The sequence below is a fragment of the Austrofundulus limnaeus genome, unplaced genomic scaffold (genome assembly GCF_001266775.1).
Source record: "Austrofundulus limnaeus strain Quisiro unplaced genomic scaffold, Austrofundulus_limnaeus-1.0 Scaffold325, whole genome shotgun sequence".
NCBI classification, from domain to species: Eukaryota; Metazoa; Chordata; class Actinopteri; order Cyprinodontiformes; family Rivulidae; genus Austrofundulus; species Austrofundulus limnaeus.
Genome location: NW_013952727.1, coordinates 320,213 through 331,484, shown reverse-complemented (window position 1 = coordinate 331,484; position 11,272 = coordinate 320,213). Strand labels below are relative to the sequence as shown.

The 11,272-nt window shown below is 36.1% G+C and overlaps 2 protein-coding genes across 4 annotated transcripts in view; one reads left to right on the top strand and one right to left on the bottom strand.

Annotated features, from left to right (window-relative positions):
- Positions 1-620: 620 nt before the first annotated feature.
- Positions 621-9,762, top strand: dnajb2 (DnaJ heat shock protein family (Hsp40) member B2). 2 transcript variants are annotated; one of them, XM_014022326.1, is made up of 11 exons: positions 630-941; positions 1,794-1,889; positions 2,939-3,048; positions 3,472-3,525; positions 3,715-3,828; positions 4,064-4,135; positions 5,068-5,200; positions 5,601-5,671; positions 6,099-6,395; positions 9,201-9,270; positions 9,401-9,762. In XM_014022326.1, exons 2-10 carry the CDS (start codon positions 1,825-1,827, stop codon positions 9,227-9,229), a joined length of 945 nt encoding a protein of 314 aa, XP_013877780.1. In that variant the 5' UTR covers positions 630-941; positions 1,794-1,824; the 3' UTR covers positions 9,230-9,270; positions 9,401-9,762. The 2 variants fall into 2 exon arrangements, with proteins under 2 accessions (XP_013877778.1, XP_013877780.1); XM_014022324.1 differs by lacking the exons at positions 9,201-9,270; positions 9,401-9,762 and having other exon boundaries at positions 621-941; positions 6,099-7,480.
- Positions 9,763-9,825: 63 nt separating this feature from the next.
- Positions 9,826-11,272, bottom strand: part of ptprna (protein tyrosine phosphatase receptor type Na) — a 35,500-nt gene continuing 34,053 nt past the window's right edge. For both annotated transcript variants that reach the window (XM_014022323.1, XM_014022322.1), the window contains exons 23-24: positions 10,918-10,991; positions 9,826-10,819 (exon numbers count right to left, since the gene is read on the bottom strand). In XM_014022323.1, the coding sequence (XP_013877777.1) occupies positions 10,748-10,819; positions 10,918-10,991 (146 nt within the window). In that variant the 3' untranslated portion in view covers positions 9,826-10,747. The remainder of the gene's footprint in view (positions 10,820-10,917; positions 10,992-11,272) is intronic.

Sequence of the window (11,272 nt, the reverse complement as noted above, 5' to 3'; positions counted from 1 at the left end):
AGATAGATAGATAGATAGATAGATAGATAGATAGATAGATAGATAGATAGATAGATAGATAGATAGATAGATAGATAGATAGATAGATAGAGAGACTGAACAGTGTAATATCTCTGATTTTTTCAATGCAATCTCACCTTGCATACAAAAATATTTTTATTTTAATCTTTGTTTAATCTGTTGATCTGTATGTTGTTTCTTGTAGTTACAAAATAAATCCAGCAGATGGTAGTAATGTAACAGAGAAAGGTTAAGTTTTTCCACAAATAAGCCGAATGTAAATTTAAACACTTGAGAATCCCACCACGATTAATCACTAGCACCTAAGATTGTAAATGTCCTCTGTCAAAATAAATTTGAGCATCATTTATTTAAGGACACAATATAGGACAATAATCCTCAAAATGAGGGAAAAATATTGCCAAGTCTTCATTAGACTTTKAACTTTACCACAAAGTTAAGTTCATTTCACTGCAGGAGTTATATTGCAATAATCTCTGAATAATACAAATACTAATATTAATACTAATACTATTAAAAAATACTAATAACAGGGCTAACTACTTGCGCATTCTCTAAGTGCAACAGGAGAGCATKGCGTGGGGGGCGGGGCTAAACCACGTAGCCGAACGCTGGTATTTTCTAGAGGCTTCATGGCGTTTCTGCACTCACAGAAGCTCGTGCAGCTTCGAGCAGCAATAGCAGCACTCTGAGCTAGCTGCTCGATTGTTTGTATACCTGTTAAAATCAGCCTTCACGGTATTGTTTTTGTCAGAGAACAGATCTGAGCCAGTGACACTGGAGACGCAGAAAGTGGGAGGTGGCTGCTCAGCTGACGAGAAGAACAGAACCTAAAAAAAAAACAAGGAGGCTATCTGAACAAACTCAGCTAAAACGAGCCGAGTGAAGCTGCTGAACCGTTAGCTGGACCAAAGACAACGGTAAGTGGTTTGCTAGCTACTACTAGCCATAGCTTACGGAGCGCTAACATAAACAGTTCACTCGTGTCTAACTTTACCATAAATGGAAATGTGCCTCAGAAATATCAGATAAATAATAACTGCACTACTTGAATAGCACAGCACCTGTGCCTCCGAGTACATCTGCTGGCTTTCAGCTTGTTTACTGATGTCAGCAGCAGTTGTCAGATTCCTCTGTACTAGAAATAACGCTGTACTACTTGTGTGAGCATTTGTCCCTTCCAGAGGGGGCTAACAGAAAGTTAACTTTAGTCATTTTGCCTGAGTTTGGAAGTCCCCCCCTCTGCTCTGAAGCTGCTGCAGGCAACTAATAAGATCGGCATGCTGGCTGGCAGTAGCTATTCTAGAGGTGCTGACAGTATTCAGAGTAAGTAGTTTTACTTTTATAAAAGTGTGGGCTTACTCACATTGATTGACCACACAAGTTGCTTTAGTAAAGGAGACAAATATGTAATTAAAAAAAGCTTCGTTCTTACAAAAATTTAAATAARACACTATACTTAATAAGCAAAGAAAACACTCTAGTGTGTTGTTTTTGAATTCAACATGCATTGTATCTAAAATGTTTCCAGATTATATTATACACAACCATATGACTATTACTTTTGGCTACAACCATTAGAATAATGAGTGTTTAGTTTGTGGGACATTTAAGTAAAACAAAAGAAGCGTTGTGTTCAAAGTTTGCATTTATCACACTCAGTGTTCAGGCATTGGTCTGACATGTTGCTTGTGTTTTGGGACATTATTCAAATAATGCTATGGTTCTGCATCAGCTCAGAGACCAGAACTGACCAAATGCTTGTGTTTCAGGGTGGTGTTTCGAGGAGTGACAGGAAGTGACATGGTTGATTACTATAACATCCTGGGAGTTCCCAGAACAGCCACGCAGGATGAAATCAAGAAAGCGTAAGTATCTTTAGATTATTTATAATCGTTGGAATCATCCCAACAAATTAAGCATAAGYTGTATTTAAATATACATTTTTATTTACCAAACTATATAAGGATTAARAACCGAAAGTGTTATGTTGCTGATAGTTTTAGTTTTATTAATGTTAACATTATCATCATTCGGAAACAGACTTTAGACTATTAGGCATCCTGTTTTTTACTTTACTTTGTTTATCTTGATTTAAACCTGCTAAACTTGCAAACCAACCTTGAAAATATTGAAACACAAAACACTGTGGTTTCATACACTAGAACAGTGTTTCCCAAATTTGGGGTCGGGACCCAAAGTGGGGTCCCGAAACATCAAGGTGGGGTCCTGAAAAATTTTTCTGAATTAATTACATTTTTGCCTTAGTTGTTACAAAGGAGTGAGGTTAGTGTATTTAAAATGGATAAATGTAGTATAAAAWTATTGTTACTATGCCCATGTTTAGTTGACCCGATACAAATGTTTATCATCCAAAAACAGTTGGGGGCACAGGTCTCTGCTACTGTTATTTTGTGGGTTAAAAGCTGAAAAGTTTGGGAACCACTGCACTTTGGTTCCCAAAGTTGGGCTTGGGTCCCAATTATGGGTCATGAAGCATCTTGGATAATCTCCAGAAATCAATTTAAGGGTAATAAAATAATTGCTGATGTAATATTTTCCCTATAACTATTGCAAAAGCACACAAAAATTTATAAATAAGTATTTACATTTGTGTACAAGCTGTTTAGATTGTCAAAAAGCCTGTGTTTTTAGGGTTATTAACAAAGTTTGTGTACTCAGACCAGTAATATTTGGGGTCACAAGTTTTTGCCATGGATATTTTCTGGGTCATAAGATAAAAAGTTTGGGAACCACTGTACTAGAAACAAACTTCGAAGGTCCTTTGGGTTTTTCTTTAATCTTTCCTTCTTTTGCTTTTAGTTTTTGAACTGTGCTTTAATACTTTAAATAGTTAAATAGTAAGTGAATGTTCTATACTTGTGCAATTGTATAGCTAATGTTTATTTATWTGCAGGTACAGGAAACTGGCTTTGAAATGGCATCCTGACAAAAATCCAGAAAACAAGGAGGAGGCTGAAAGAAAATTCAAAGAACTGGCTGAGGCCTATGAAGTCCTGTCTGACAGTATGTCACCAAATGCAATCATTTTATGTAATTTGTTGGATAGATATATTTGTTTTTAAAGAGGTGTTGGAGGTTTACAATTATCTAAATCTAAATTTTGGTTAGTTTTTTACCCAAAGTTCAGTTAATTTGTCATTTGTCAATGTTGAAACAAACAAACAAAAATATAATAATAATAAAAAACAATAACTACAGGAATGAGTCCTAATATTAACATTAATACAATTTTTTTCCACCTATTTTCATTTAATTTCCTGCTTCCCCGATCATCAACATTGAGTCATAACATGAGACCAGAAACATTTAAAGTTTAGTTTTGGTTTTGATTATTGAACTAACACACATCTGCTGTTTCTATGTTGGAGATTCACGTTACAACAAACTAGTACTGATGTCGGACTCTCTTTTTATTCTTTTTAACAGAGAGCMGACGTGAAGCATATGACAGATATGGTAACGACAGAATGCCACACTCAGGTAATTACAAGCACAGTCACAGTAAAACAGATAGATGAAACAGTCAATTATAGCTCAAATTTACAAATATTTTTATGTTTCAATTGTCCTTTCTCTCTTTTTTTACTGACATATCACTACGTCTGTCTTTATTTGACTTTTTGCCCTATTTTTCTTTTCCATCCTCTGACTCTCATCTTTATTTTGCAGGTTCCTCCACCACAGACTTCTCAGATTTCCCAGGGTTTACATTCACATTCCGCAATCCAGATGAGGTGTTCAGAGAGTTTTTTGGGGGACAGGATCCCTTTGCTAGTTTTTTTGGTAAGTCGTGCAAAAAAACACAACAGACGCCAAGTTTAACTGTTCTCCGCCCAGTAGCACTGACTCTATTTTATGTTTTGTAATTTTTTGTACGCTAAAAGGTGAAATTTGTGTTGCATAAAATCGCCTGAGTGCAAAAATGACCCTCTCAGAATAAAACCCTTTACTCTAATCCTATTATCTGTTGAAGTTGCCGATTGAAATATTTTAACATCACTCTCTGTATTTTATTCAGATGACTTTCCAGCTTTTGGAGGCTCTTCACGTCCTGGCCCAAGTCGATTTTTCTCCTCTCCTTCAGCTGGAGGTAAACATTTAAAGGTGTTGAGAAGTGATGTGAACAGTGTGCAGCTTCATCACATTTTAATCAGACTTGACAATTCATGTAGTACTTCAAAAGCTTCTGCTGTTAGGTTTCTTTTATGCAAAACTACCCACTCACATTTTCACTTTGTTTTAGTGAAAAGTAACTGTTACCTCCATATATAAAAAAAAGCTCTATATATCAAAAATAAATTTGACTTTGCATAGTAGCCTATCAAAATGCTTTGAAATTGACCTCTTTCTCTTTAAGAACCTCCTACCGTTTGAGACACTCCCACTTCAGGTCTTCACAACAATGCTTCAGGGGGTGGGGGGGTACTTTGTAGGGCAGTGGCTCAGCTGGAGACCAGGGAAGAGTTTTATGTAAATAGGTGGAGCTTTGTACAAATGGGTGGTGCTTTGAACCGGCAAGCTTTAGGCAGCCCCAAATGGCTGCCACAGGAGATTCTCAAACATGCATGAATGAGTCAAAGCAACACTCTGGGTATGTTTTTGATGAGGGGATGACATAAAAACACGATATAAAGCTAAAAAAAGTTGATTTTGCATAATAAATAAAAACGTAACGTATAAAATGTGATCCATCATGTCGAAATGAGGATTAAATCAAATTTGGTCAAAATGATCTAATTACATTTTCAAATTCCTGTCTTTAAATGCTACATTTTGATACCTGGATCATTCTGATGTCTTAAATGGATTTAGAGATATGACTTAATTTGTCTTGTTGGTTATGGTAATACATTACTTTTTGGTCTGAATCCTAATTTTTATGGACTTTTGGACTTAATCCTCATTTCGATGTGATTGGTCACAAATAACATGGTACTCTCTTTGCACAGAGTGAGAGTCTGCAAAAATTTGTTACACTGTTTCATTTTTTCCCCCTTTGTTCTCTAATCCTCTTTTCTGCAGTTGAATTTAGCTCGTTTTCTTCTTCCTTCGGTGGTCTGGATGGGATGGGCAGTATGGGAGGAGGGATGAGCAACTTCAAATCCRTTTCTACTTCCACTCGCATTGTCAATGGGAAACGCACCACCACCAAAACGTATGTGAAATCTCCTGAATCGAGGCTAATTGAACCGAGGAAATTGTTGCACAACAAAGAATTAAAGCCTTGTAGTGTACTTTCAGTGTACTGTAGTTGTATTCATTGATGCTTATAAGATATTGGTTGATTGATTGCTGAGGCCTTTATTATTGTACAGAGCACAATGCAATTACATTTAAGAACACCCATTCAAAAAGACACACATGACAAAAACATGGGGAAACAGGTGATCAGGTCATGCARCAACCAGCAGGGGTCACACCACCTTTTAAATCGTGTGGACCTTTATCATTGATTACAAAAGTCTGATTAATTTTATAGTTATTTCAGTTTCCTTGAGTGTTCTATGTCTGTAAATTACTGACCCTAACAACAATTGTTGATGTCTCATTTACAGAATAAAGGAGAATGGGCAGGAGAGAGTAGAGATTGAGGAGGATGGGGTGTTGAAAAGCGTCCTGATTAATGGTAAGGAAATACACTCTGGTGTTGTGGAGTTTTAAGAAAAACAGAGAGAAGTCGTGTAGATTTTCTGACCACTTGATGTTTTCAGGAGCTCTAACATTTATTTTAGTCCTTTTATTTTCCACAGAAGTGGTTAAACTTTAGAAAAGTTTCCAGCAAGTTCATGCTGAAGTTAAAGTGTCTTTCTGCATGTTGTGTTTGCTAAAATTATAACCAACAGTTTTGGTACTATAGTGGTTTTATTCCTTTATTTATGCATTAAATTGACTAGAAAGTATATTGGCTTTCTAGGTATTTTTATTGGGTTAATCGTAAACATTATTGCTGCTGCTGCAAACCCTGTCGTACTCGACATATCATGCTAAATATTTTGGCATGTTGCTGTATCTTTAGGCTAAGACAGCTGTGTTGTTGTTGTGTGTTTGTCCAGGTGTGGAGGATGAAATGGCCCTCGCTCTGGAGCTTAGTCGAAGAGAAGACCAGCCCCATCAGTCCTCTCAGAAGCCACAAATCCAGAACAGACCGGCGGGCATGTCTGACAGATATCGCCCAAGTCCTTATTCTGCACCAGCACAGCGGTCATTTAGCGCAGCCCCCGGCTACCAGTACATGGACCCGCAAGGAAACGAGGATGACGAGGAAGATGAAGACCTTCAGATGGCTTTGGCATACAGCCTGTCAGAAATGGAAGCTCAGCAGAGAGCCAGTGCCACCGACTCCATATCAGGTGCTGGGGGTAGGGGAGGAGCCAAACATGACCAAACTGTGGGCTACAAAAAAGGGGAGGTTGCTAATGGAAAACATCAGAATTTGTCCAATGGTCACAAAATAGTTGCAGGGGGGCAAGATGGTGGGAGCCAGTTAAAAGTGGACTTGGGGTCTGGAGATAGTCCGAAAACAAAAAGAACCAGGCAGCCGGCTTGCTCCTCTGAGTCAGCTGCCAGCGCTAAACTGCYGAGCAGTTACAGTGAAGAAAAATCACAACCTGCAGCAAAAACCTCCAAGGACCCCTCAAAACAGAAAAAGTGTGGATGTGTTGTGTGCTAATTTACTTTTTAATAAACTTAAATCAGTGTCGGCAAACACCCACTCTCTGGGATTGCTCGACTCTTTGAGGCTGCGCCTAAATAAGGAAAGTCTAAACACCCCAAAAAGGAACATACTTGAAGCTTCCTTTTTGGTGTTTTTTTTTAATGAACAGCCTCGATAAATCCACATGATTTGTTAAAAAGCTAAAGGTAAAACAAAATGTTTTGTTTGAGGAGAACAAAGAAAGTGTAGCTTTAGAATGGACATGAATGTGCCAAATGTTTTTCTAAACTGAAAGGAGTGACTCTAAAGGTAGAGTTAGGTGGGAAGGACATGATCTGGGATGAGTTAGGATTTTTGTTATTATTGAATTAAGTGAGAACAATCTGGAATGGACTTGAGTTTGGGATGGATGCTGTATGTGAGAAAATGGGAATGTGTTGGACATTTGTTTGTTGAGATACAAATTAGTTTAAGGCATTACAATAATACAATGTGTGTGTTAGGGTCAGCTGAAACCCTGCCACAGAACCTTCTCTTTCAGATTCCCCGGCAAAACAAAAGTGACCGAGCTGTGTCACACACATGCAAGGCTGGAACAATCCACTGACATCAAAAACAGACCACTGGGTGATTTTTATGGCCCAAACTTTGATTAAAGAAGTCCTTTATATGCAAAAAATATATATTTATTTCTGGAAAAATGTAGCCATGTAAAGCACATGARTCTTTATTTTAAAGTGCTATAAAATCAAATATTAAAGCACTTTCAGTAACATGACACTACCTGTTTGGAAGGAGGCACTTTATTAACTCTTGTTTCGCACATTTAAAACTGCATCTTTATTTAACAGAATAGTTAAACAACAAACATATGGACTTTTTTATGTGGCTCTAAGAAAAATATCAAACCACAAAAGGCTTTGGCTCAGTGGGCATCCTTCAACTGAAGGTCCCTGGTTCAGTTCTCAGCTTATCTACATGACATTTTTGTGTGGGATGAGCAGTGATAAACTTACACAAACATACTGTACATAAGTATTTCTGTGCACTTCTCTGGCATTGTAAAAACAAGCCAAAACACTGAGATCCACAGAAAAAGAATCCAGCTGTTCTGGAAAGAAAAACAGGTTTGTGTATGAAAGTGAGAAATTCGGTACTAACTGGTGCTGCCGAAGAAAAACCCAAACATGCCTTGTTTCAGACCTTTAGTGAGGTGAAAGTAATGTTTTTATTAACTTTGAAAAAGGAATGTTGTTTTTAGGTAAGAATACAGCTTTTATTAATAAATTGGAGGTATTGTTTTATGGGGTGGCGTTTGTAAAGTTACAGTCAAAAATTACCACCAATATTTTTGTTTTTATTTAGTCTTTTATAAGAAAAAAAGAACAGATTTATTTTTCAAAGTCAATTTTTCACCATATGATTCATACATTTATAAATGTCATAGTTTATACACTAAATATTTAACTTACAAATTAAATATTTAGTCAAGCTACTTAATATTTGTGACTTGCTAGCTAAATATTTAAGTTTCAACCTAAATATTTAGCTCAAAACTAAACATTTAAGTCAAGTTAAATATTTAGCTTGTTAACTAAATATTTAATTTGTAAGTTAAATATTTAGTTTATAAACTGACATTTATAAATGTATGAATCATATGGTGAAAAACTGACTTTGAAAAATAAATCTGTTCTTTTTTTTCTTATAAAAGGCTAAATAAAACAAAAATATTGGTGGTAATTTTTGACTGTAACTTTACAAACGGCACCCTACATTGTTTGTGCCAAACCAGAATCATTACCTGTATTATATAGTTGTGAACAGACACATTTTTGTTACTTGTAAAAGACTGACTTGTCTAAAGGGATTTTTCATTACAAGCAGCACTCGTCACACTTATGTTTGTGTGGTGCTCATTCAGCAATAAGTTTATTTGATTGTAATACGTATATWCGTACATACCTTGTTTTAAAATGCACGTTTGTTGCTTTCATTGTTCATATAATTATCACTGGCAAAAAAGCAACAAAACAGCTGTGGTGAATCAAAATGAAATTGATTTTTTAAATTCTAAGTTACTTATCATTAAATTATATTTCATTGTTAATGATGTGGAGAGAAACAATTAAGGGAAAAAAAGCAGAGAAGTTATTTGATAACTGATCAGCTTGCATTATTTGTACTGCGCTGCATTGTGTTCATGTTTTTATCTTTGCAAATTGTTAAATGGGAAGAAACTAATAAAGACTGAGCCTAAAGATGAGTTGCCATTATTATTTTTTATATGGCCGAAACTGTCTTGTATTATTGAAACCAATATGACACCAGCACTCATATTATGGTCTTATTTGATGACAAAATTAATTCTGCAAAAACAAAACAAAAAAAAGTTCACTATGTTTCTGATATGTTGCAGAACCCCATAAAAGAAACTTATTTATTCTGGTAGCATGTTTTCGGTTTAGATTTGTCTGACACTTCCTGCTTCCTGTTTCAGAGTCAGACTTCAAGGCATTCACAAGCTAACCTGATTGGCTCGCTGCTCTGCTCATAAGCCCAACAAGGAGGTAAAGAACCAGTGTGACTCTTAGGCATGCTAAACTTTTTGTCCTCCCTTAGAAATTGTGCAGATTACATCAGAATATTCCTGTATATAAGCGTGATAAACTTCATTTTTCTTTTACATTTTTATTACAGGTCAAAGATCAGTTTGCTACGTTGCACTTTCTCTCTCTGATGGCGCCTACATGTTGAATGTCTCTTAAAAATATATTTATTAGGAATGTATGTGTATGTACTGTAGGTCAGAATGCAGCAAAAAACGAAAATGTGTTTAAAATGTAAAGATAAAATGTCTGCTTAATTTAATGTTTTACTATGTGAAAACATGTACAAAACATGTTGATTTTGTACAAAGGAGAACACAACTGGAATGAAACTGCTGCATCAAAGAAAATTCTGAAATATTTTCATGTTTATTGCTCTCATTAAATGTATTATAGTTTCTTAATGTTGCAAGAAGGAATTTAAAGTTAACGATAATWAAAAAAAACTTTAAAGATGGTTTAATCACATGATTATTTTATAGGGCACAACTGAACACAAGGAAAAACAGCTTTTTCTGCTGCATCACATCACAAATTTATTTAGTTCAAGTCAAAAATACATTTTTATAGATATTTTCCATTTGTCTGCTACATAAAAGAAACACAGTCATCAGGATGGATTATATACATTAATCACAAGGTCGCACATTGAGTAAGATGGTAAAAAATACAATTAAAGTAAATTTGTATACAAAAATAAAGAGATATTGGTAATGTGTACGTCATGGTCAATGTTTAGCGCTGATTACTTAAGAAGCAGAACTGGAAGCGAACACTTAAATTTGCAGGACAAGCCTTTCAAAAACAAAAAGGAAAACCAACACTTGACAGCAGTATACACATTTCATCTGGACACAAAACACCACATCCAAAGTTTTAAAATTAAGACTCCTCTTACTTTGTTACAGTAAGATGAAGGTCATACATATTTGGTCTTTTAACAATATTTTAACTTTGATCCAATTGTAACATCGGTGTTAACAGATTGGTGTATCCAGTAAAGATAAAAAATACTTTACCAAGGGGCAAATGACAACAAATCACTTTTTTTTTTCATACAGAGGTATATGCTTTTCAGTTTGACTGTGACCATTTAAATATTCTGCCCTCAGGTAAGGTCTAGTGGGGGAATATTATCATTTCATATTTACACAGGCACAGAGGTTTGGATTCAGTTCTGATAACTGCATCCTTGTCTCAGCTTATTTTTTTAGCGAGCAAAAATCATAAATTTGTCAAAGTTCCTGCAATGGTTTTATGGTGGAAAAAACAAAACACTGCACACTAAAATCTGGTAACAGATCAGAGTGTGGCTGATCCAAAAAAAAATATTTTTTGGTTCTGGACGTATGATATGTGGATATTCCTTATGAATGTGTTCTGTGGGTTGTTTAGTGTGCCTGCCTGCATCTTCAGTGTGTTCCTCAGCTGCTGCATCTCACTGTGGCAGAGCTTTCAAGATGGCATTCACCTCCTCAGCAACGGCTGTCAGCGCGAACTCAAACTGGTCCTGGACAGGGAGAGCAGGAGGAAGCGAGACGTTTGGGTCATGACAAACTCGTGCAGTCGTGCTGAAACATTGCACTTGCGCACACACACAAATAGTACCTTGGTGCGAACCAGACCGGGCCTCTGGTCTCTGATGTGCTCCAGTGTGGCTGCTATGTCGATCTCTTTCACTCCTAATGACAGAARCAGTGCAAACATTTAATAAGAACAAGGAGGTTCTATAGAACAGCTGGAGTGTGCAGAAACCACGTGACCGTGTGATTGGCTGGTGAAGCTAATGGCTAACGCTAAATGGGCAAAACTCTGGATTTTCCATTACTGTACATGTTGGCAAAAGAGCAGAAAAAAAGGACTGATGATGTAGAAATTATTAAAACTATTAATAATAATATCAACCCAATTATTAATATTTTACAGTTTATATGATCTATCTAATGTCTTAAATAATGTCAGA